This window comes from Podarcis raffonei, chromosome 7 (genome assembly GCF_027172205.1).
Source record: "Podarcis raffonei isolate rPodRaf1 chromosome 7, rPodRaf1.pri, whole genome shotgun sequence".
In the NCBI taxonomy this organism is placed as follows: Eukaryota; Metazoa; Chordata; class Lepidosauria; order Squamata; family Lacertidae; genus Podarcis; species Podarcis raffonei.
Window position 1 is genome coordinate 64,261,991 of NC_070608.1, and position 26,860 is coordinate 64,288,850.

The following is a 26,860-nucleotide window of genomic DNA, read 5'->3' on the forward strand; positions in this document are numbered from 1 at the left end:
AGATGGAAATAGTTGGATGCATTTGTATATCAGTGTTATGGAATCTCATAGGAACAGTGCAATGAGTCCAAATGGTCTCCGGGAGAGATCCCAGGCCCCAAGCAACAACCACATCAGAAAACTTAGAGTTTTATGGTAACCTGTTAAATAGCAAATCGTTATGGCACGAGCTTCAGTTCTTCATCAGATGCATTAAATGCTATCCTGAGCGGACATATCTCTCTATATGCATGGTTGGAGAGGGAACAGCCTTCTCCAACATAATACCCACCAAATGTTGTAGACTCTCATCATCTCCGGCCATTACTTCTGCTGGCTGATGCTGATGGGAGTTGTAGTCCAAAACATATGTGCATAACATTTCTTCTTGCTGCTTTTGTGTCATTTCTGTGTCAAGGTAATGCCAGCTCAGAGTCTAAATTAATCCCCTTAGGGTGAAACTTACTCCTGAGATCCAATGGGCCCTGATAGCCCATTGAGATAGTAGATAGCTTTTGCACATGTGACTGGACTACAACTCCCATTATCCCTAACTGCTGTCCATGTTGGCTGGGCCTGATGGGAGTTGTACTTCAAGAACACCATATTGGCTGTCCTTGATTTAGGTTAACGTCGTAGGGTCCAGACGCTTTTCTGTTACCAAATCTTATTTTCTCTGTTAAACTAGAGTCATTTTGAAATTGGTAATAACTGCTAGGAATTCACAGGGGATTTTCGGACCCCAATAACAGGTTGATAGGGAAGAAAAAGAGGATGATGAAGGCAGCTGGGTACCTGCAGTGCTATATATAACATATGATGTAACTCTTAGACTTTTAGTGACTCTTGAAGCTTAAACACAGGTTCAGCCTTGTCTTCAGAATGGAAATGATGTCCTTGTTCGTAATGGAGTAACGAAAGGAGAGTACTTTCGAAACAGGAGTGTTTGAACTTTACTGATAAGGCAGCCTTGTGTTTAGCAATCACCAGGTTCCTGTAGGCGACCAGGAGTTCTGTGCAGGTTGAGGAATCCAGGAATATCCTGTGCTCAACCAGTCTGCCTGCCTTGCCTTCCTTTTCCTTTTGCTAGCTTGCCATGATGCTGGTAGCCTGTGTTCCCCTTCCTTGTGCTGCCAGCAAGGAAACAAACACAGGTTACTAGCTTCTTGGCTGGCCAGTAGCTTTTATGGGCTTATCTGCAAGCCTACAACAAAGTGTGGGAAAGAAGTGCCCCGTTCTGTGGAATGGGGGGGGGGCAAGAGAGGACTTGGTTCAAGCCAAAAGTTCCCATTCTGTCCTTGGTTGGAAAGGCTGCTGTCTGACTCAGCCTCTCAAGGGCATCCTTAAAAAAGAAAAAAGAAAACACAGGGTGTTCTTCTCTTACATGCGAGTAGATTCATTTTAATTTCTGATTGCAACAGCTCTAAGGAAAGTGTCAATCATGCCTACATCCAGCCTCTTTATTTGAAATGAAATGCCACTCTTGCTCACCCTACCACCCAAAGGGCACGATGAGCTTATTTAGGATTTCCTTGCAGCTTTCAGCAGTGAGACTAGATCTCCTTCCAAGGGAGGGAAACTTGGGATCCTCCAGGAAATGGGGCTTGTTGCCAAGTGGGTGTGGCTCATACTTGGGGCTACAGGTGAAGATGATATTGGAATGGCTGGTGCTGAGGGTGGAAGCCTGCTGCTTTGTCATAGAGGTGTGATGCAAAGCCTCCACTTACGCCAGGGGTGTGTGGGCGACTTGTTCTCGTGAAGCGTCCTGTGGGCAACTTTTAAAAGAAAAGAAAGGGGGAAGATCTCTTCTGTTAGCACAAACATCCTGGCCAAGTTGTAGCTGGGGAAGTTTCAAATTGGCCAACCATTCAGCTAGCTAAGGGAATTTATTTCTTCCTTGTACTATGTTGTAATTTTCTCTCTCCATCCCCACAAAACTCCTTATTTTTAGCTGTTCCTATTTTTTTTATATTTTAGTTAATAGCATTTCCTTTCCCCTTGTAGTCCCCCCTCCACCAATGTGAGGGATTATCGGAAGTTTATTGGAGGATCAAGAATGTTTGACAAGGTCATTTGAATTAAGAGAGACAGCCAATCTCTCATCATTGAGCTTCCCTGCAGTGGGAACGCTGGGTGCGTTGTATGTGTGAGGGTGGCAGCTGCCGGCACCCTATATGGATTGAGTACCCTTTGCAGTGGAGTGCAGCACACAAATGAAAGCAAAAATCAATTTGTCCCGTACAGAGAGGAAACCTTGAAACCACCCCTGCACCCAATTCATAACCATATATCTAGGTGCAAAGGGACCTGTGGTCCTTCGGGGGAGGAGAGGAGGAGCATAAAGAGAGAGAAGGGGTGTCCCTGCTCGGTTGGGGAGCTTCCTCACCTCTACCTTAAGTTTTTGAGGTGGAGAAACCGAGGTGTGCCATGTTACTTGTTCAGATGCCATCTGGTGCAGTTCCAAGACAGGGCATTATGCATGTGTAGTGAAAGTGCATAGGGTGAGAGAAAGTTTTCCTCCCTCTCTCACTCTCTCAGAGAGCCAGTGTGGTGTAGTGGTTAAGAGCGGTAGTCTCGTAATCTGGGGAACTGGGTTCGCGTCTCCGCTCCTCCACATGCAGCTGCTGGGTGACCTTGGGCCAGTCACACTTCTTTGAAGTCTCTCAGCCCCACTCACCTCACAGAGTGTTTGTTGTGGGGGAGGAAGGGAAAGGAGAATGTTAGCCACTTTGAGACTCCTTAAAGGGAGTGAAAGGCGGGATATCAAATCCAAACTCCTCCTCCTCCTCCTCCTCCTCCTCCTCCTCCTCCTCCTCCTCCTCCTCCTCTTCTTCTTCTTCTTCTTCTTCTTCTTCTTCTATAATGAAGCTAAATGGTTGTAGATTATAGGATAGGCAAAAGGAAGCACATACTTCAAGCAGCACATTGCATGGAACTCTCTCCCTCAAGATATAGTAATAATGGCCAACCGGTTTGGATGGCTTAGAAAGGACTTTAAATAAATTCATGGAGGGTAAAGTTTATCAGTGGCTGTTTTACTAGCCATGAAGGCTGTGGGCTGTTTCAAGGATCATACCCCTGAGTGCTACTCCCTAAACAACAACTGTTGAAGGTGTGCATTGCCGTCATGTCTTAGCTTTTCGGTTTCCCAAAAAGCCATCTGGTCGTCCACTGGGTTGGATTGGGTAGACCTTTGGCTTGATAGACCTTATGCTTGACAAAGGTTTAGGTTCTAACCAACATCCTGCACCACACTCAGTTTCACTGGCTCAGACTGTGATTTCAAATTTCTTTTTTCTTTCTTTTTCTAAAAAGGGTCTCATTTAGAATAATTTCCAATGTAAATTTATGTTTTGCTGCTGCATATGCATTCTCTGCATGAATGGGCGAGGGATAAAAACCTCAAGTCTGTAATTTTTTAATTACTTTTGAACGTGTGTTATGACCAATTTCTTACTAAAAAAAATATTTTGTATGCAGGAAACAAAAGATGACAAGTCTTCCTATACCTGCCCTCTTTGTGAAAAGATTTGCACTACTCAGCATCAGTTGACAATGCATATTCGTCAGGTATGCCGGTGACTTTTAAATTTTTTTTTAAAAAAAATGAAGGTGTCTTCCTTGGAGACAAACAGCTATCAGTACAATAAAATACACAGACATTGTAGTAGGCTATCAGCTTGTTTCCTTATGCTTTCTTCCATCACTCCCTCAACTGTACTTTTGCATTTATTGTCCTTCCCATATTTTTTTTTTTGCCACTTCTTAAGGTTCCCTTCCCCCTTTGTTAGTATAGTAAAACAATCAGAGGTTTTACAAAGCTACTCTGCCAAGGATAAGCCTTTCAGGTCCCAAGCTAATTTAGCCAATATGGTGCTTTTCACAGTTTGCATACGGCATACCTATACCTCCCTGACCCACCCCATTTCTGCCAGTGTCTAGGGGGGCTTCAGGTGACATAAGCATCGTTTGCCTATGTACCTTGTTTCTTCACCAGCAGAGATGCACCTAGGTCATCTGCTGAAAAGCCCCTCAGCCAACTTTTCGGGGAGTATAGAATTGCACCCTTACCCAGATATGCCATGCTAATTTTTTAAAAAATATATCTTTATTAATTTAAAATAAATACATTTATGAAAAACAGACATACATACATACAAGTAAACAAACATACAATCAAACAAACAAATAACAGAAAAATCAAACAAGCCACCACACTAGCAAGATATAAGAAGATTAATATAATGATCATCATATATACTCCTCGTATTGAACACAATTATAAAATTTATAGAAAAGAAATTTAAAACTGACTTCCATTTAATCTCACTGTACTTTGTCTATCCATTACTTTATATACCACACAGTTACATATTTCTTCTATAATTTCTTTTTACCTCTCTACAAACTTATATTTATACAATACAGGGATCAGTCTAATTCTGCCAAGATGTTTCCTTTTATTCCATAGTTTTCTAAATATTCTCCAATCCTTATAGACTTTTTGTTTTGCTTGGCCTCTTACTCTTCCTGTCGCTTTCGCTAGCTGCAGATATGCCATGCTAATTTTAAATGCATTGCATTAAACCTTCTTAGATGATGATGATGATGATGGTTGCAGTTGACTGACATGTCCTTGAAGCTGCACAGGAAGAACTCAAAACCAACAATCTGTTGCTTTCTTTAGCATAACACGGACACTGGAGGGACAGACCATTCCTGCAGCATCTGTGGAAAGTCTCTGAGCTCCGCAAGCTCCCTCGACCGCCACATGCTGGTCCATTCTGGCGAAAGGCCTTATAAATGTTCGGTGTGTGACCAGTCCTTCACCACCAATGGAAACATGCACAGGTGAGAGCTGGCAATGAGGTGGCAGTGTGGGAAAAGGTTGATAAATGTGAGAGCGTGTGTTGGTGACATTTTACTGCATGCCCTGTTCCACCTGAGGGCTGCAATTCAAAGAATCCCTTCTTTTCGGCCTCCTTCCAGCAGCTCCTTGCATTTGTCCCTTAGAATCATAGTCTTATAATCATAGAGTTGGAAGGGCTATCTAGTCCAACCCCCTGCAATGCAGGAATGGACAGTGTGTTTGGTGGTGGAGATTTGAAAACCCTGCATACATCTGCTTGTGATGCCCATGGATCTTGGCGCTTTTCTCCAACAAGTTTCCTAGTACCAATAATTTACTAATACTCAACGAGGTTCTTGTCATTTTTAGGACCCAGCTAAAAATACAGTCATACCTTGGTTCACGAATGCCTTGCGAGTCAAATGTTTTGGGTCCCGAATGCCGCAAACCCGGAAGTGAGTGTTCCGGTTTGCGAGCGTTCTTTGGAACCTGAACGTCCAACGCAACTTCCACAGCTTCCAGTTGGCTACAGGAACTTCCTGCAGCCAATCGGAAGCCGCACCTTGGTTTCCGAACGTTTTGGAAGTCAAACGTACTTACGGAACGGATTCTGTTCGACTTCTGAGGTACCACTGCAATAAAATACTGCCCCTCTAAAGGCGTCCCTAATTTGTGCTTGATTTGTATGTTGCATCGTATATACTTCAGTTCCTGAAATGTGTTGCTGCTAAATGACAAATATTTCTAAAATGGGCAGTTTTATAATACTTCAGTCCTATCCATATATTTGTGGGGTGGGGGTGGGGAGTAAATACCAGTGAACTACGGTGGGGCTTCACTTCCAAGTAAGCACATGTAGTTAATAAGCCTACACAAAAGAGAATCCACAGGAATTGTGAAGGGTGTAAGAGCTGGTAAGGGACGCGGGTGGTGCTGTGGGTTAAACCACAGAGCCTAGCACTTGCCAGTCAGAAGGTCGGCAGTTCGAATCCCCACGACGGGGTGAGCTCCTGTTGCTCGGTCCCAGCTCCTGCCAACCTAGCAGTTTGAAAGCCCGTCAAAGTGCAAGTAGATAAATAGGTACCACTCTGGCGGGAAGGTAAACGGCGTTTCCGTGCGTTGCTCTGGTTTGCCAGAAGCGGCTTAGTCATGCTGGCCGCATGACCCGGAAGCTGTACGCCAGCTCCCTCAGCCAATAAAGCGAGATGAGCGCCGCAACCCCAGAGTCGGCCACGACTGGACCTAATGGTCAGGGGTCCCTTTACCTTTTTAAGAGCTGGTAATGGATGTTTCCTGTCAAGGCCCAACTTGGCATCATGTGAAAGATGCACGTTGGACTCTTCAGAATCTCTTGTCATTTTTGTTCCTGATGCTTTCATGACTTAGATTGGTAAAACTGGCACTGTTCCTTCCCCCCTTGCCCCTCCATGGCTGATAGCAAGGTTTGCAGGCAAGTGGGATTTCAATAGGGAACTAGAGCAGAGAGAAGTTGTTAACACCTCTTGCATCACAGCTGTAATACACATTGCACTTCTCCACCCCAAGGTTTGGTACTATGTTCAGGGAGCAGTATGAAATGAGATAGGGATCTTTGTAAACTGATGGCTAATCACAGAGCGGTTTGTATTAACTTCATGTCTCTAGGCTGATCTTCAGATGTGAGCTTTAAAGCACACATTTCTCGGGAGGCAAGCCCAGAGGGGAAGGTGATTTCCCTGCCACCCACCCCCTCAAGTGTTTTATAGGACGCTCTGTTTCCCAGGATGATCATACTCTATGCTAAAGAGCCGAGGTGCATTCCCAGTGATGCAAAATGAAATGCATGCAGATGCAGCTTGAAACATAGGCAGATGCTTTATTTGCTCACAAGAATTCTCAATTATTTTTTATTTTGAATTAGATGCTTTTTGGGGGGCCAGGTAGAGAGGTGCAATGCCAAAATGAGGGAGAGACAGATAAGTGAGCAGCAGGTGACCTTTTTCAGGCTGGTGGCCATGTACTTTCATCGGGAGCCTTTTGGGTGCCATGAGCTGCACAGCCGAATGCAACATTGGGCAAAGCAATGAATGTGATTCTTTTGTACAGTGGGCAAGCCCTTTATCCTCCCCACCTCTCACACAACCCTTTTCATCTTCTATCCAGGCAAGGAAGAGGCAGTATTACAGTTCAGGTGACATATTTAAGCCAGGCAATGTCACTCAAGGAGGAGAGTGTGGGGTAGAATTGATCAGAAGCACAGTTTGAGGAGCGGGGTCAGCCCTGAGGGGGGTGTGTGGCCTTCAGAGGAACACTGAGGGCCAGGCATAGAAGGCTGGAGGCCTCTGGGACTGAGATGTCTCACCACCAACTCTAGCAGTACTTTTCTTTATGAAAGAAGCACACAGAATTTGACATAATCAAATGCGTTCTTCTAGCAAGCTCTCAGATATGTCTACTCACCATATAGCCTCCTGGCATCTTGGTTTCTTAAGAACATCCAGTCGGATGCCTTCAAGGAAACCTTCCGGCAAGGTGCTAAGGTAGCAGTGTGTCCCTGCTTAACATTCAAAGGTGTGCTTCTCTTGCACATGGAGGTTCTCTTTAGCTGTCCTTGGCTAATGACTTTTGCTTTTCCTACTCCATGAATTCGTCTAGTCCAGCCTCCTCCAACCAGGTGCTTCCAGGAATACAATTCCTACCATCCTTGACCATGGACCATGCTGGCTAGGGCTAAGGGGAGCTACAGTTCAACAACCCATGGAAGATAGCCTGGCATGGGAAAGCTGGTTTAATCTTTCCTAAAGCCACATAGATAGTGGATGTTGCTGTGCTGTATAGTCGTTCAAGGAGCAAACCACAGTGTTGGTATTCCATCGCTCTCCTTAATACTTTTCCATGCACTGTCCCTGCAAAATAGTGTCAGGTTGACCATGCATCTTCCCTATCTTACAGTTTAATGTTATGGAGAAGCCCAGTATAAGAGAGAGGCAGCAATAATGTGTTTGCAGAACCACTTCGGCGAGCTGTGCACCTCGGAAGACAATGAGCATAGAATTTATGTTGACACCACTTGCCATATCTTTCTGCTCTGCAGGGCTGCCCATTCAGATTTGCTGAGATGTGTGCCTTAGGTAGGATCTTGGTAAAATGGTCACTGCCTTGCTCCAATGCACGTAGCTACTTTGTCTTAGCTCTTTGCACAAACCAAGCACTTTTTATCCCAACACCCCATGCTGCTGCTTCCTCGGTCACATGGGCAGAATTCTGCAGCTTCAGTTATCTGACACGTGCTCACTCCTGATCGGAGAAACAAGAAGAACGTTGCTCATCTCCAATGCATCTTTCCCAAGACACATGTTGCCAACTCCCTAGACACTATGTATGAAAAAGAGAAGAGGCCCAGAGAGGAGGAGATGTCTTAACTGCTTCCCTAAATGCCTTACCTTGTGCAATCCTTGTGCTATTCTTCTTTTAAAACAACAACAACAGATTTGCTGAGACTTAGTGTGAAAGTTCCAAATAAGCTATTGAACCCCCCCCCCCAATTCATTCCCCATTTAAAACTTGAGACGCCTGTGGAATTCTGGTCAGGTCCAGAGGGCAGCGCTGGAGGTGCTCACATGCTCCATTGATAAAAGTAAATACGAACTTAATACGTGCAGGTTTGCAGTTTCCTTCTTGAGTCAAAAACCGGTGCCAGAAGACATCCCATTCCCTTGAGAAAACAGTGAGCTTATCCTGAATCAAGCAAAGGTGGGGCTCTTTGGGCTGAAATGTTTCAAGTTGCTGCGCTTGAGTCATATCTGCAAGGGCATGCCTTGTGCCACGCATGTTAATAACATGCCTAGATTTCTTTTCCAAGAAAAAAAAACCCACCCTTGGAATTGCAGTTCCTTCAACCATTTTTCTCAACTTCCCCAACTTACTTTCCGTGCAGGTGTTCCCTGTTGCCCTATCCTAGTTGCATCTCGCGGCATTGTCCCAAAATACAATGTGTGTTTCAAGCACAACAGCTTGGCTATTAATTCCATCTTCTTGGAGGCTTTGCTTGCAAGGTAACAGGCCACAGGAGAGAAGGCATTAACATCGATTAATGATGCACTAACTTCTATTAACAAGGCAGGTTTGCAAAGTGAGGGCCTTCTGGGGTTGGTAGCTCTCTGCCAGGGTGAAACGTGTGTACCTTGGACAAAACCGCATCTATCATTCCATCACCCCCACCTTCAGCATGCTTAAGTGGTTAAGGTAGATCCCCCCTTTCCTCCAGCGTTGTAGACTTTTTGCTTTTTAGAAATTTAATTCTCTAAAATAAGAGTATTAAAAAGATGAGCTAAGTAGGGGGGTGGGGATTGGATTTCGCATACTCCTGTAGTCCAATGGTACCAATTACCTTAGGTCTATTCCTCACTAGAGGTCTTTAGGGAGAGGCTCCATTGGAGATGCTCTAGACTGCCTGCATCATTCAAGGGCTTGGATTAGGTGGCTTTCAATTCTGATGCTTCTCTGAACCTGCAAACTCAAACAATCACATTTAAGAGGCAGGGGTCTTTTTCTTTTTACACAAAAAGAGAGACAGACAAAGTTCCAGTCTTTTACAGAAAGGTAGCCGTGTTGGTCTGCCATAGTCAAAACAAAAAAATTTGAGGAAGTGTGCATGCACACGAAAGCTCATACCAAGAACTAACTTAGTTGGTCTTTAAGGTGCTACTGGAAGGAAATTTTATTTTTGTTTTTCCAGTCTTTTGTACATGGTACATCTTCTGAACTTTTCCTTCCTATGCCTAATCCTCATAAAAGGCAAACTGGTTTAGACACGATCTTGCTGATAGCATCTTCCTGAAGTGCCTGTTTGTTTTCTCACCTGGATGGTCTAGTTTCTGTTGTCAGCCTTAAAGATAAAGCCTCAAAGGGCACACGGAAGTTTTCCTGCCCAAACCTCTTCGTAATGAAACGGGAGTGTGTTTTCAGTGGGGCTTGCGCCGGAGAACATGGATTCCTCCCGTGATCTTCTCTCGAATTGCTCATAGCTTCTGCCCCTTTGTTGTCACTCTTGGGTCTAAATTTCCCTGTGGTGCCAATTCTGCAGGACAGAGCTTGAACAGAATGTCCTTTAACAAGCTGCCCTACTTACTTTAGACTGGACTCTTTCATCACACTGCACCTTGCGTTTTAACCTCCCTTTAAGTACCTGTTTACCAACACAGCTTATTAAATAAATGGCCGGCGTCCTAGCTGCATGGTGTTCTCTACAGATGATGGCTGACTCCAGCTCCTATCAGCCTCAGCCAGCATGACCTGTGGTTAGAATTTGGGAACTGTAGGGTCACAGGTTCCCCGCCGCTGCCTTAGCCATTAGGCTGGCATAGCAGCAGTCATTGGCTCTTCTGTGCAGAAGTGCTGAGCCATGAATTCAGGGGGGCAGGAAGTAATAGTGCAGAAGAAATTACCCCCAGCGTTGCATATTGATGGCTTTGAAAGCAGCCCTCATCCCTAGATATGTTCCAGCATATTAGAGTTGCAAGAGAAGGGGGCGCTTGACTGCAGGTTCTGTCACATGATGTGGAGCGGGGTTCTGTGGCTCATCCACACTTGCTCACTAGAATGTGGCCTGTGGACTGACCTTTGCATGTTGAGAAATCAGGCTTATAGATTTCCTCAGATTGCATGGCGTAAGACTGCATAGCTCAGTAGCAGGGGACAGGTTTGCATCCTGCAGTTCCCAAATCCAATCCCAGGCTCAGCTCCTGTTCAGAAGAATCAGGTGATGGCAAGGTGATGGGAAAGACTGCTGGCTGAGACCCTGGAGACCTGCTGCCAGTCAGAATGCAAAATGCCAAACTAGATAGGCAATTAGTTCAACCTGAGATAAGGTAACTTCTGCCAATATTCTTCTGGGTTATATTAGGTTTTGAAGGGGTGTGTGTGTGACAACAACCTGAGCTCACTTTTAAAACTCTTCACACTGGTGAGATGGATACTATAATGTGATTTCTTTCCTTGTGTGGATTGGTCTTTGGTCACCTCTGCTTGCACCATAACAACGTAATCTGTAGAAGCTTTGTTTTCCAAACCATTCTATTCATACCTATATTTTTGAATATCTGCATATGTTATGCTTTGAGTCTCCTTAAGTAATTTCAGAGGCAGAAGAAATAAATATGGTTTTGGTGTCCGAATTAGTGCATTTAAACCAAACAGAGCACATGAGCTGCCACAAAGCAAGTTTGTGCTGCTCTCAGGCACTATGCATGAGAATCCTAAGAATGCAGTTTACAACGATCAAGGTTGTGGAGATAAGCCTGGAGGCCTGGTAGTGATTCTTGATGAAAACTCAACACACTAGTAAAAAAATGCCCACTCCCAAGAAAGGACCAGTGTCTCGTCTGTTCCAAATTCCAAGATCTTTTCGTTGCCCGTAGTCTTGCCAAAAAATGTCACTTTTTAAAAGGTCACTTTCACTCATGGCTCCTCCTCCTCTTCCATCACATTTGCAATGAACAATGTATTCTTATCTATAAATTGTTAATCGGCCATTCCTTCATATCCATGACATGCACACAATTGCTCTCCATTTTTGTTAATTATGTGCAATGGAAATATGCAATGTGACTGTACCTCTAAACTTCGTTGTGTGGCATGTTCATTTTTAAGAAGTTCTGTATGGGGGGGCGTGTTTTGCTGCTTTCTGTGTAAAGTTAGCTGTGTAAAGTTAGCTCCTTTGTCAGAAGGATAGCGCCAAAAAGCAAAGGAAGCAAAAGAGAGAGGCAACACCTCAAAATCATGCTGGCAAATTGATCTGTAATAATAGTCCTAATATTTTTTTAAAAAAGTAAAATGCCCAACAAGCATAGCTGTCAACTTTTCCCTTTTCTTACGAGGAATCCTATTCGGAATAAGGGAATTTCCCTTTAAAAAAGGGAAACATTGACAGCTATGCCAACAAGTTGCAGTTTATGGCTAGCTTTCTCGGAGGCAGAAGAAAAGTGTTCTTTTGTCAAGGCAACGCATCTGCAAAAAGTATTTGTCAGTAGTGTTTTGAGGTTTTGCCGTCCCTTTCCTGTTGCTTGGTGCCTCCTTCATATCTCCTTTCCCCCCAAGCACATTGCTCAAATAGCAAGGCTTGTTAATTTTCTTTCTGTGACTTACACGTCACCCCTTAATCTTTTCAAACCCAAGTTCATGCACTGGGTGTGGAGGTGTGTGAGAGAGTCCCCATCCAGGAGTTTTCAGATGTTTTGGGAATTCTGTGCTCCGGCTCTGATCTTGCCCTGAGCCTAGGCGTGGGTTCTCCTAGCAGAATTACTGTATAGTAGTTTGTATTATATGCAGAATGTATCCCTAGAACCTAAGGTCTTGAACAGATTGGATGCAGTCTAAGGACATGTTCACAGGATTACTTGTTTTGGGGATCGGGTGCAATGCAGGCAATGCATCTCACCAGCACAGACTACCTGCACTGTTGCATTATTCCCCTCAAATACAGAAGACCTGGTAGAGTCTGCATATCCTCACTTATTGCCACTAAGGGGAAAATCCTAGGAAAAAGTCACAATTTATTCCTAGGGTGCTTATAGTTGTGACCTACACAGCACCACAAGGGACACAGGTGGTGCTGTGGGTTAAACCACAGAGCCTAGGACTTGCCGATCAGAAGGTTGGCGGTTCGAATCCCCGTGACGGGGTAAGCTCCCGTTGCTCGGTCCCTGCTCCTGCCCACCTAGCAGTTCGAAAGCACAAAGTGCAAGTAGATAAATAGGTACCGCTCCGGCGGGAAGGTAAATGGCGTTTCCGTGCGCTGCTCTGGTTTGCCAGAAGCGGCTTAGTCATGCTGGCCACATGACCCGGAAGCTGCACGCCGGCTCCCTCGGCCAATAAAGCGAGATGAGCGCCGCAACCCCAGAGTCGGTCACGACTGGACCTGATGGTCAGGGGTCCCTTTACCTTTACTTACACAGCACCAAGAAAGGACTAAAAGCAATGGGGCAACTTGTTGAACAGTGGCATGTATAATGGAAAAATAATAATTCTGTGTTCTTTTGGGAGTGTTTGCAGGTGTGCCCTGAATTGCTTTGCATCAGATAATTTAAACATGGGATTTCAGAGCGAGCGTTAGAAAAGCCCTGCTGGCTCAGGCCCAAACACCCAAGTAGTCAAACATTTCATTTTCACAGTGGCCAACTAGATGCCCATGGGGATCCTGCAACAACAATTTTCTCTGCACTTGTGATTCCCAGCAACTTGCATTCAGAGGCATGTTGACAGCGAAGACGCACAACTCCATGGCAGAGTGATGGAAATGTTTTCAGTTTAGTTCTCATCAGTGTAGCTGCTGATCTTTCTCTCTCTGCAAGAGAAGTACAGCTTAATGCTGAGCTTCCTAAGTTATTCTTTGAGAACAGTTAACAAACATGCTTTGAATGGAATGGAGCAATAGCCAATTCTAGCCCATTTAGTATTGAGTATAAGAAAGAGAAAGCGAGATGTTTGCAAGCACACATACCTTAATTTTTTAAGTGTGCACTTAAAAAAGTGATGTGGTCCCTTTATATTTTTGTAATGTTATATTTACCGACCTTGGGTAAGTTCTGTGTCAGCATAGGCACCATTTCTGTAGGTGGTGAGTTCTGTCCCCCTCTGCTGACTTTCTTTCCCTTTCCCATATGGTTTATCATCCAGTCTTTACGTTACAATTGTCCAGGAACATAGAATGCTCCCATTGTCATTTTATTCTGCCTTGCTTGTTGTTATGAGCATTGACAGCCAACTTCTTATGTACAGATTACGCTCTTGATCATTCGAGTTTGCAGGCAAGTTGCGTGCAAAATGAGAAGATGGGAGGTGATGTGACAGGCAGTTCGCTTTCAAACTCCCATGCTGAATTTCATTTTCTTTGTCTTTACTCCCCCTTTTTAAAAAACACACTCGAAAAAACAGAATAAAATTGGTGACAGTTTCTTGGTCTTGTTTAAAAGAGAGCTGACAAGAAAGGTACATTCTGATATTTGCTCATTCTTGCATGCCAAAGCAGAACCAGTTGGGCAAGTTGGAGTGGGTGGGAGTTGAATCTAGCTGCTTGTTAAGGTGGAACCAGAGCAGCAGTTACCCAGAAGCGCATTTGAGAGAAACATAATCAAGTGATTTGTTTTCCTCATTCTCTTTGTAATTTCGTGTACTTCCTTGTGAAACCTAACTTAGCCCTATAGAGCGATTATTCAAAATGGAGCACATTGATGCTCATTCAAGCATTTATCTTGTGCACTTAGTAAAGCCTTCTGCCTGCGGTTTTATTTCATATGTACTAATTGTGAATTGATTCTCCAAATTTGGATCTTTATGTAGTCAAAAACGGCAGAAAGGTTAACTGGTTATCAGGCCCAAAGCCAGCAGGGAAACCAGACTCTGAGCTTTCCTTTCTTTAAAAGGAAGGCAAGTCTCTAGCCCTCCTACAAAAAAAGTTAGGAAGCAAAACGTTCAAGTATCCATCTAAGTAATTTCATTAAGATGAGCCAACTTGGCTGCTCCCACCACTCAGTCTTTTTAGACAATGAGTGACATCAGAGCTGTGATTGAATGTGAGTTGTTTGGACAACTGGGGTCTGTCCTGAAGATCAGTTGTTTTCCTTCCTCCTTTTCTTTAGTTAAAAATCTAGTTAAAAGATAGAGCTTTCTGGAACTGAGTGAATGGCATTTCTTCTTCTGATGTTTGTGGACTCTTTAGTGCAACTGCATATTTATAATAATGCTTTCCCATTGTGTGATCATCCGTCCTCCTCTCACCCCAGGGACCTTGGAGGGAGATGATTGTGCTGATGTCCTTTTAGATTTAGGGTGTGGTTAAAATGCCCTAAAGAGACTGAAAAATTCCTCCTTGCTACAAGGAAGAATCATGAGAATCACTGCTATCTTTCTTTTATTTTTTTTATATCATGCCTGTGAGACAAATGGAGTGAAACTGGCTTAGGGGAAACTCACTAGCGGTAGCATATATATGTTATGAAATGATATGATATATAAGGTATGATACACATCACAGGCAGGAAAAATATAGGCATTTGTACTTGACTGGCACTTCATCAGAAACTTGAACAGCTTCCTTGTAGGAAATAAACAGAAACCATGATGCTGCCATGTTTCTTTTAAAAAAACCAAAAACTCACACATTAAGAGTCCTTGCTTTTCTGTACTTGCTTAATACAAATTTCCCATTCTATATAGTATTGCACCTCTCATTATTTGGAGAATGTGTGTGTTTTGATCTCTGTGTCATTAATTCTCTGCTTCAAAAGCTGTAATGAATTGCCCTGTGGCTGATCATCTGGTGGGGTCTGGAGACTATTTTATCTGGCAACTGATGGTGAGAAAAGTAGTGTGTAATCATATATATCTACTCAAAAGTTCCTTGTTAATGGAGCATAGGATTGTATCCTAGTTGTGTTTTTAATTCTGTATTCTTAAAACTTCACATTGAATTTTGTAATACAGGGGAAACTGATTATTTTCACTCAGGTTTAATTCTGCAAATGGGAAATAACTACAATGATTTATTTTTTTAAGATGCACTAGTAAGATATGTGTAGGGTGCCATTTAGGGATTAAACTTCATTGTCATGTCATTATTGCATCTCATTTTTGAGATGAGCTAAAATGTGTAGCTGAGAGGGGTTTTTTTTGCATGCTCTCTGTCAAATATCTGTTGAAGGCAAGTCTGGGAAAAGTGAAAGGCATCTAATCTTGCTAATTAAGATTACACTATAAAAGCACTGCAAAGGGCCAGCGTGGAAAGAACTGCTCTCATTGTATTTTGTACCGCAAAATCTCTGGGATTGCTAACTCCATTAATCTCTGCCCTACCCTTATTTGAGAGGGGGGGAAACCTGTTGAACTTGTAAAAAGAATAAACCAATTTACTGTACTTGAATAGCCGGATCATTCTAGAATATACAATTTCCCCAGTTATTACACACAAAATTCCAATTTATCCTTCAGGTTATGATACTGGTCTGGGGCAGCCCATCCCATTTTGCTGCCCCCACTGAAGCCTTGCTTACTGGGGTTGCGTGGCAACAGCTCATTGAACTCTCGCGAGATCTTGCCAGACTCCACTACTGGTTCTCCAGTGGTGGGTGGGGCGTCAGCAGGGGTCCCGCCCCATGAGATTCCACTGCCCAGGGGGACTGCCTAAGTCTACTTCCTGGTCTGACCATGATACTGGTAATATCATAATATAACATGGAAATTGAGGTGTCTTCTCTTGTTGCTGTAGATCATTAACGAGGGATGTTTCATTGTTGACAATTAAGCTTTAATATAAACAATCAGCTTACCTCCGACATAACAATTTATGGCGTAATATATGGGTTGAAGGCACATTATCGATAAGTCACATGAATTAATATAATTTAATTATCGTCATCATCGTCTTCTTTTTGGTTCAGAATCTATAGTGGAACAGCCGGCTCATTTTTTATATATATTCTCTTCTCTTCCCTTTCCCACCTGATTTTAGACATATGAAAATCCATGAGAAGGATCCAAATGGCACTACTACAAGTACAGCACCTGCCTCCCCACTGAAACGCAGGCGGTTGTCCACAAAACGAAAACACAGCCTAGAAACCGAGGCAGACAAAGAGGAGCGAATTCCAGCCAAAAAGGTTTTTCTAGAATGTTTTCTGCAAAATTTCACCATACGTTGAAAGCGCACCCAACACACACTTGCAGCACGTGACTTCACCCAAGGAATCCTGGGAGATGTAGCTTCCTCCTCACACAGCTACAGTTCTCAGGATTCTTAGGGGGACGTCATGTGCTTTAAATGTTTATGGGATGTGCTTTAAAAGTAGGGCGTGGCTCTGCCCAAAGTTACATTCTCCTCCCTCACCCTTTCCCTTTATATCTTTCCATTTATTCCAGGGATGGGGGAACCCGCCACCCTCCTAGATGTTTTTGGACTCCAACTCCCATCAGCCCCAGCCAGTGTGGCCAGTGATCAAGGATGATGGGAGTTGTATTCAGACAAAAATATGGGGGACTGCAGGTTCCCCTTCCTTGATTTATGCGAGGGGTGAAGAAGAAGAAGATGATCAGCTTAAAATTAGACATTAGAAATTCTCTTCATCACATGGCGATGGAAGAGAGGAGGTGGGGACATTATAATAGGCTTGTGGTTGCCAAAAGTTCAAAAATGTAGGTGTGTATGTGTGTGTGTTGTACACATTCATTTTTATGAAGTGACATGTGCTATGATCTCACCTGTAAGGAAGTAGGATGCTTTTGAAGGTGGTTTGAAAGTAATGCACGCCCTATATCCCTATATGCATCAGACCTGCCCACTCAGTCCCTGAGCTGGGTCTTTCTTTTGCTGAGGAAGGAAGGTCCGGTGAGGGTGTTTGCCTGAATGGGAGTTGACCCCTCCATGCAGCTGGGGGCGTTGCTTTGTCGGGGACTAGAACCAAGTGGAGAGTTTGATTCGTGTTCAAGCAAATGCAAGTCAGAGCCTGCCCCCCCTCCATGAACCTCCCTTATGGACCTTCCTTGCTCAGTGCAGGACGATCAGGGCCAACGCACACAAGATTTGGATGTGCCTCAAGGTTTTGCGGGTGGGACTTGGTTGCGTGCCTCTGTCCTGTCGTGGCTTTTAACCAGGGCACATTCAGGCAAGTTTATGAGCGCAGCCTTCTGCGTTGCTTCAGCCTGGTGCCGTTTTAATGCAGTACAACGTTGGGCAAGTGTGAATGAACCTGACAGATGGCTGCTACTGTGCAGACACAAAGGAAGTCCAAATGATCATCTCCATATCTGCAGTGGCTGACCTGAAAAGAGGATGTCACGAATACATTGAATACAGCGTTTTTATGTCTGCTGTTCTTATAAGACTGTTGATTAAAAATATTGTTGTTTTTCTCAGAATCCCTCAAATTTCATGGCTGGCAATGACCCTCTTCTCGGAAAGCTGTTTTCTTTGATGTAGAAACACATAACAAGTCACCCTCCTCATCTTATGTGTTCATATTCTGTATGGTGGGGAGTATTTAGTCTTGGGCAAAACAATGGGAAGGTTCAAAGCAACCCAAAGAGGCTGGAATCACACTCCATGTGAATTTGTGCGCTCAGTCAGGTTTTTGCGTGAGAGAATTCTCCCTTCTCTACCAAACAGGCCGTGGAGGAACTGCAAAGTGGTGAAGCTGAGAAGAAGGCCGAGGATGAAGTTTATCGTTGTCCAGTGTGTTTCAAGGAATTTTCGTGCAAGTATGGGCTGGAAAGCCACATGGAGGCGCATCCAGACACCTCACTGAGGTAATAAAAGAGCACGGGAGATGTGGCTTGTTGTAGAAGATGGTTGTTTGATGCAAATGTATGTTCCAACACATTTTAAGCCCTCTTGAATTCAGTGGGACTGAGTAAATGAGGTTATTTATGTTTTAAACCTCATTTGAATCTGGCTTGAGGTTATGTTTATGTTAAAACAATTTAAATGTTCTTCCAGTTGCTGTAAGTTTTTGACCAAGTGGCAAAAGCTCTGGGGGTTGGCATGGTGCTGATGGGATTTTTGTGTTGGCAAGTCGTGATGAACCATTGTAGGGGAAAGGCTATGGTTTCGTAGTTGAGCCATCTGCATTGCATGCCAAAGGTCCCAAGTTCAGTTCCCGGCAGGGCTGGAAGACACCCTCATCCTGAAACCATGGAGAGCTGCTGCTGCTGCTCGTAGTCTGGGTAGACAGTACTGAGCTTTGACAGACCAAATGGCCTGATTCAGTACAAGACAACTTCCCACGTTCTATGTAATCCGCTTCTTGCAGATGAGATACCAGAGTCCAGATGCACTCCGTATGTTAAAAGCACATGTGAAGAGACTGCATAGCTAAGCTCCCCCATCAATGTGCCTGATGGTTGCGCATTTGGCAGCAGTGGGAAGAGGCCCTGCATGCATTTTAATGTATGAGCATATAATGCCTCCGTGTGGTGGGTGTTGAAGGGGAATCCTTGGCAAACAACAAAATTCACCTTTCTCATGGAGAAGCTCAGCATGCATTGATGGATGTAGTTGAGTTCCTAGGATACTCCTTTTATCAGGGAACTATTCATGCTGAGCATGTTAAAATCCAGGATTTGGGGGCTGGAGCAAGTGTGCAGGACTTTTACTAGGAAAGGTAGCACATGTTGGGTTTTGCTTAAAACAAAAATCCGGTTTAATTTTATTAGTTTATTAACTGAGTGAGTGTTTCTTGGCCCCCTGGCATTTGTGCTGTGAGGTTCCACAGGGTTCTGTTCTTTCCCCAATGCTGCTTAATAACTATGTGAAGCCATTGGGAACGGTCATTAGACGTTTTGGAGTGAGGTGTCACCTGTATGCCGATGACACACAGCTCTGTTTCTCCGTAACATCAGAAGAGGCTGTGAAAGCTTTGGACCTGTGTCTGGATTCAATGTTTGTGGCCTGGATGAGGGCCAGTAAACTGTGTTTGAATCCTGGGAAGATGGAGGCTCTTTGGTTGGGTGGCTCCCTTGTTCAGGAAACTGGCAAGTTACCTGTTCTGGCAGTGTTACCCTCTGAAGGAGCAAGTGCATAGCTTGGGCTTTTCCTGGGTGCGTCCTTGTGACTAGAGGCCCTAGTGTCATCTGTGTCCAGGAGTGCCTTTTACCAGTTGATTTGCCAACTGCGGCCATTCCTCAACAGGGATAGCTTGACCGCTGTAGTCCACACATTGGTAACCTCAAGGCTGCATTACGTGGGGCTGCCCTTAGGTCTGGTGTGGAAGCTCCATCTGTTGCAGAACGCTGCGGCCAGATTGCTGATGAGAGGTTCTGGTCGAGAAAGTGTAACACCATTTTTAAAACAACTGCACTGGTTGCCCATCTACTGCCAAGCCAGGTTCAAGGTTCTTGCATTGACTTGCAACTCCCTGAACAACTTAGGTCCAGGCTATCTCAGGGACCACCTGAACCCTTCCATTCCAGCTTGATCACCGAGATCATCTTGAGGAACATCTCTGATTGTTCTCCAAGTTGGCGAGGCTCATTTGATGACAATGACAAACCGAGCCTTTCATGTCACTGGCTCGGTCCAGTGGAACACCCTGCCAGTAGAGATTATGGGGGTGCCTTCTGTGCCAACTCTTAAACTTTTCTATTCTGCCAGGTCTATGCAGGCAATTAGGGGTACATCCGCCACAATGGTCTACTGAAGTTTTTCATTCTTTTGCTTTTAACTTGTTTTCAGCTTGTTATAAATTTACCACATGGTTTTATATTGTTGTGAACCACTGTGATATATTTTAAAGAAAGAGCGGTATATAAACAAACATACAAGATTTTTTACACTGCCTAGTAACTAATGTTCTCAGTAAACAGTACAATTTAAGAACCTTTAATTAAAAAACAAACAAACAAGAAAAAGCTTCATCACCATAGAACGCTTCTCATTGACTTTTTTTTCTGCGTAAGACTTGGGTGACCTGGCTTGGATTGGTAGAATGAGTGGGCATGAACTAGTGACGCCCCCCCCCCCCCCGTTCTGGTATTACCAAATGAGCAACATTCATCCCAGGGCAAAATAAAATCAAGAACAAAAATTGCCTGGTATTACCTTGGATTTTGGTATCGCCTTGGTGAGTGAGCCCTATTATCTTCTGAAATACAAAAGTCTGGAGGACTAAGGCCCTCCTTTGTTTACCCACCAAAGGAAAAACACATCCTTAATCCATTGATTAGGTAAGAGAGACTCTTCCCCGCCTCCCCCCCTTTAGGGCAGTCTCTTTTGATGATGTAAAGCCTTTACATTATGCATCTTTGCCAGATAATTATGGTAAGGACAAGTCTCCTGGGGGAGTGGGAATAATGGGACCTTTTGTTATGTTAGACAACTGGCTGGAGCAGTGAGGCCTCTTGCCATGGAATTAACTCTTCCCATTGAGCCTCTCCTCCTAGTGAACTGTCCTGAAGTTACACCCTAATTAGCTGCATTAGCTAGACAGAGCAAGGCCATCTCAGGGATGTCTCCTGTGAGGGACCATTATTATCTCTGGCTGGTGTTAGAGGCACAACACTATCCTTTTCATCCTTGCTCCCCTCCTGCTAGGGCTATTTAAAGGCAACAGTTTACTCTGCAGCCTGCCCCACCAGAGAGGCTCCAGCTATTTCGGTGCGTTTACATAGGAATGACCGATATAATTAGCAGAGCAGGGAAATGCCGCACAGCCAATAGGGCAAACAAGAAGCCGCCTCGGACTTCTTCTCTCAGAGCCTTTTTCCTTGTGTGCGGCTTTCTATTCCTGCCAAGGCTATAAATCTTCTCCTAAACTGCTCATCGGCTTCAGAGACTCAAAACACTGTTTTCTGAAAGCTGCAGGGCCGATACATTTTAAAGTTGTGTTGCCTTCTTATCCTGCCTTTTTCTCCAAAGGTTCTCCGCTTTGTATCACTGCCCCACTTCTCAATTTACCACAGTTCTCTCGCATGGTTTCAGCTAAGGCTGAGCAATGTCTAGTTTTCAACATCGTGGTATAACCCCAGCTAAACACCGCAAAATACCAATAGATCACAATGTCTGAAATAAGGATGAAACTATGTACAGTGGTACCTCGGCTTAAGAACAGTCCGGTTTAAGAACGATTTGGTTTAAAAAACGCCACAAAAATGGAAATGGTGTCTTGGTTTGAGAACTTTACCTCGGTGTAAGAACGGAATCCGAATGGCGGAAGGGCCCCGGCGGGAGGCCTCATTAGAGAAAGTGCGCCTCAGTTTAAGAATGTTTTTGGTTTAAGAACAGACTTCCAGAACGGATTAAGTTCATAAACTGAGGTACTACTGTAGAGGCAAACAGGATAACGTCTTGGCAACTGCTACTACTTAAGAGGTCTAAAACCTGTACGTTTTTACTTACCTTGAACACATTGTTACAACAGAGCAACGGGTGGCAGGAATCACGAGAGAGGCGATGACGGGCTTCGTGATTTCCCCCCCACACCATGATTTTTTACATAGCGCACACACACAGCGTGATTTGCGATATATTGCTATGTCGGATACAGTGGTACCTCGGGTTACATACGCTTCAGGTTACAGACTCCGCTAACCCAGAAATAGTACCTCGGGTTAAGAACTTTGCTTCAGAATGAGAACAGAAATTGTACTCCAGCAGCGGGAGCCCCATTAGCTAAAGTGGTTAAGAACAGTTTCAGGTTAAGAACGGACCTCCAGAACGAATTAAGTACTTAACCCGAGGTACCACTGTATTGGGAAACAGTTACCACAATGTGGACTTCACACTGATAATGGGTGATGTATTGATACCTCACCCAGCCCTAGTTTAGGCTGAGAACCAGGTTTGATCCCTAGCATCTCTTCGTTAGGGCTGGGAAGGACGTCTGCAGAGGCGCTCAGCCAAGGAGGTGTGAACTGGTTGCTTGTGCCCTCCACCACACCATCTTTGTTGATCTGCCTCCATCCACCCCCCCACCCCACCCCTGCCCTTTCTCTGATTTCCTACCTCCTGTATGAAATTAGGCTGAGGATTGTCAGTCCCGTCTGAAACACTCCTTCCATTAGTGCAAGAGCTTCCCATTTCCTCCTATGTTCAGTCTCCAATTTTGCTCCTAGTGTTGTGGGAACCCCAGAACAGATTTAAGGAGGTGCATGGGAGGAGGCTATTGGAGGGGAAGTTGCGTTTTCCAAGCAGAAATCCTTGTGCTGATGGAATGTGTTGCTTAGCACTATATTGGATACAGGCCTAAATGTTTAGTAATGGTGCTAGTCCTTTTTTATTTTTTCAGGCAAAAGGGTGGTAATAGCTATAAGCTATCTTGTTGGTCCAGCTACACACACACACACACACACACACACGGGGCAGGGGAAGCTTTTTAACTTTGGCTTCTTCCTTGGACATCACAGCGGCTCTTGAGAATTGCCACTGTGCCTTTGCTCTGCTCACCGGCAACTGCGGAGCAGCTGTTTGATGATGCTGTTTCTCCTCCTCAGAGCCCATGTGTGGAGAGACAGAGGAGGGTTTTGTCCCGAAAGGAGAGCAATGTGGCAAGCTGGCTGGTGTTAACAGGGACGTTAACCAGTGCACATTTTGACAAGGGTGAACAATGAAATCCTTTCAACAAGGAATAAGTCTCTTGCTTTAAAGTGCTAACTGGTGTTCCTTCTTTTCAAAGCTGCTATATAACTATGTTAAAGAACAGCATTCCTCTCTATGCTTCCCTCCTGGAAGCGAGTTTGATTCAATTTTGTTTTTCAAACAAAGTAGCATTTTTGTAGATTTAAGAAAATGATATTTGTTAACGACCAGTGTGTGCTATATCAGTGTAAATGATTAAGCCTTGCATTGGGTCAGTGCAGCTTGGGTTAATTTTTTGTTTTATTACAGTGGCTAACATCTACATGATTTTTTTTAAAGGTAGTATAGGCCTAGGCACTAACATTGGGCACATTGCAAAGTTTGGTGTTTCTGGATTCCTGTTGGCTTTTACATGAGCGAAGTTAACTATGTGCTTAAACGCCCATTGAAAATAAGCAGAACCTAAAAGGCTTGATGTAAAATGGAACAGAGTTTTGTCTTTGAAAATACATTCACGTATGGATAATCAAAGTGCCTTTGAGCATGTACAGAATGCCTTTCTTTCACTGCTAAGAACCTGCAAGCAAGGAATGCACAGTAACGCAAAAAAAGGGATATAAATGCAACCCACCCACCTTTTTCTAACATAAGCTCAAAGTGGTATATATGGTTCTCAATACTCACAGCAACCCTGTGAGGTAGGTAGGTCACCCAGAGTGTTGTGTGGCCAAGTGGGACTGCCTTGCAAGCATAGCATCTTCTGCTGTCATTTGTCGCTCTGCTTAACTCCTTCTGTCTCCTTCAGTCTCTGTGTTACGTAACACAGCCCTTCCTTATTTGACTTGAGATTCTGTGTGGGGTATTCTTATTAGACTGCAAGCTTCTCCCTCCCTCTCTTTTTTTGACATCATCACGCACAAAGTATTTCCATATGTTTCTAAAGCTTTTTCAGTTTGAGGTGTCCAGCTCCTTGCTTTTAAATAATGCTCACTTGGAAGCCATTAAACAGAAGGAGAAAAGGGTGCTGTTTTTTTAATCTACTTTCTTCAGCACCTACAAATAGTTTGCTCTTGTTGTGTACTTTTCCTCATGTTGTAGTAGTACTAGCAGCAGCAGAAATTAGGCCTCAAAATGTAAAAAGGAGTCTCACTATGTTTAAGCAAATATTTGTTTATTTTTCTTACCGTTTATTACAGTTAGTACTAAAGCGTTGAGAGGCCACACGAGTGCTTATTGTTAAGCTGATTTAAGTGTATTCTGGTGCTCAGCTTGGCAATGCCAGTCCAAGAAACTGGCTTCCTGAAGCAGAGGCCAAATGGTACCTTTCCCCCTCGCGGAGTTACTATGCCCCTTGCAAGCTGTTGTCTATGGTGCCTCCCGGTTGCTACCTATCCATCTTGAAAAATAAAGGCAGGACTCTTCCTTTTACTGATGTACGGTAGTTGCTGGGGAGCAGCAAAACAACTGGCCAGCTGCCTCTGTGTTGGCTCCTTTTACACCACAAATAATGGCATCCATGGTGGTAGGAGGCTAGTCAATTAACAAGCAAATGTTGTGGACTAGTAACTTTTGAAATTTGCAAGACCACACTGGGATGAGACGAGGTCTGCTACTCCTTGAGCTGCCTGAGATTTGCTCCAAAAAGCCCTTGTTGTCCTCCCTGTCTGTTGTCCTGCAGTACCAGTGAATTATTGAGGTCAGCAGCAGGGGAAAACATGAGTTTGTTAATATTTCCCTTAGCCCTTGCCATCTTCCATGGACCCAAGTGGTTTGCTAAATAATAGTATCACTGCAGCGTGCGAATTGCAAGCGTTTTTGAGAATCCCAAGTGGGGTTTGCAAATCCTGGGAGACCTTGAGAGCTGAGAGACTGCACTTACAATGACCCTCATTGTCTTTCTGGAGAGATTTAGAAACAAGGTGCCAGAGAGTAGGTGGGAGGTCTTGGGAAGAGTGGTGTGTTGAAATCAAGAGTGTCTGGCTGATACAGGCTGTTTCAAATGTTTCTGGGTGACTACTTTCCCCTGCTGGCTTTTGCTTCAGTTTTCCATCTGCAGTCATGACAACAGGTGTTGAGTGTTACTTCAAATGCTTTCTGGCCTTGCGGTGATTCTGTACTCACATTATATGAAGTAATTCCAAGATACCTTCTCTCTCTGTGAAGGGTTGCCTATAAATTTCCCCTAAGGCTCTGAATTTGCAGTGGTCTGTGTTGCAGTGGAAATGCTGTTGCAGTAATAGTAATAGTAGCAGCAGGAGCAACAACAATAACAAACAACAACTACGTCAGCCTGCCAGCAACGCCTGTAAAAGGAAAAAAAGTGGAAAGTGAGGTGTTCCAATGGGTTCAGAAGCTGTTTTTTTGAGAATTGCAGTGATACCAACATGTTATGAGGATTGGACAAATCACTGAGTTGAAGCAGTTGCAGGAGGCAGCATGTTAGCATCTTCTGGAATAAGTATAAAGAAAAGGGAAATTAAAAACAAAACAAAAACAGAACTTGAAAGGCAATTGGAAAGCTTTTTGTGCTTGATAAAACTGCTTCCTGCACCCAATGGAGTCGTTCTCTTTGCATTTGGACTTGTGGTGCTCACTTAATTCAGTATGACAAGCAAAAATTTATGTTACAAAATAAAAATAAAAATAAAAATGCTGTGCTTAGGAAAAACCCAGTTTCCAATTAAACATACCAGAGCACTTCCATTTACATATTGCACCAGAAGAAGAGGACTGGAAGGGGACTCCAAATGATAACGTAGAAAGTTACTTAGATAATAAAGATTTTAAAAAATCCATATATTCCAAACGTCTGAGGAATGATTGGCTTGCTGCCATATTTGTATTGTGTGACCAAAGAAGACACAATGGGACACAGCAATCTCAAGGACCAGGGAGGATGGGCAAGGATTTGCTGCTGGGACAAGGAACTCCAGGAGCTGGTAGTGGAATGGGGGTGGGGAGGGATTTGAGATGTCAAAATGCCAATGACCAGTCCTTTGGACATACCTTCCCATTGTATGGCCTACCAGGCTGGGTTGTAGCCTACTGTTTATGCATTGTGGTCTAAGTATCTGGCCTTTGTTGAGGAGCCAGGAGTCTTACTAAGCTTGTCAATATGGCTGGTGAGCTGCCTGCAGCTTGGGTTATAAGCTGGCTGTGCTGACTTTAACTAGAGAGTTTCTGGGATGTGCTTCCTTTTGATGCAACTCTGAAAATACTAACTCAAGTTTGGTACATCCTTGTGTTGCATTCCCACACTGTCACAATCCCCTCACACTCTTCTCCATGACAGTGGTACGGAGAGCTGGATCTGAGCCTCTATGTATCGAGCCAAGGGTATATAGCTGGCAGACTTTTCCTTCTTGTAGCCTCAAAGGACTGCTGACCTTCTAAGACTAGAAGGTGGACAAGAGTAAGAAAACAGGTGCAGCTTGCCCTTAGGCAAGTTGTAAAATATAAACTGTTGGTTTTGGTAATGTACTGGTATTATTTGATAAGTAGCTAACAGAGTAGATGAAAATAGATGGGTGTTCTGTTTTCGTTGGGGTACTGAACATTTAACCAGGTATGTGACATGGTACTTTAAAATTCTTCATAAGTTCTTTTTCTTCTCCTCCCTCCAGGTGTGACATCTGTTGCCTTTCCTTCCGCACGCACCGGGGTTTGTTGCGGCATAATGCGGTTATTCATAAACAACTTCCAAGGGACCCACTGGGAAAGCCTTTTATTCAGAATAACCCTTCGATTCCTGCAGGCTTCCACGATTTGGGATTCACAGATTTCTCCTGCAGGAAATTTCCTCGCATTTCTCAGGTATCTGCCCCATTTGGCTTTCTTTCTTTCTTTCTTTCTTTCTTTCTTTCTTTCTTTCTTTCTTTCTTTCTTTTTGGGAACAAAGCGCTTTTTGATCTGTGATTTTAAACCTGGGCTGTTTTTATACTGTATCTGTTGTACTGAAAGGTAGTTTTCTGGTTTCCCCCCCTGAATTTATT

General features: G+C 44.0%; 1 protein-coding gene across 20 annotated transcripts in view; it reads left to right on the forward strand.

Annotated features, from left to right (window-relative positions):
• The window catches only part of RREB1 (ras responsive element binding protein 1), a 120,943-nt gene that overhangs the window by 75,763 nt on the left and 18,320 nt on the right, over positions 1-26,860 (forward strand). For all 20 annotated transcript variants that reach the window (XM_053396963.1, XM_053396958.1, XM_053396972.1 and 17 more), the window contains 5 exons: positions 3,460-3,549; positions 4,667-4,830; positions 16,314-16,461; positions 17,964-18,103; positions 26,492-26,681. In XM_053396963.1, coding sequence (XP_053252938.1) covers positions 3,460-3,549; positions 4,667-4,830; positions 16,314-16,461; positions 17,964-18,103; positions 26,492-26,681 — 732 coding nt within the window. The remainder of the gene's footprint in view (positions 1-3,459; positions 3,550-4,666; positions 4,831-16,313; positions 16,462-17,963; positions 18,104-26,491; positions 26,682-26,860) is intronic.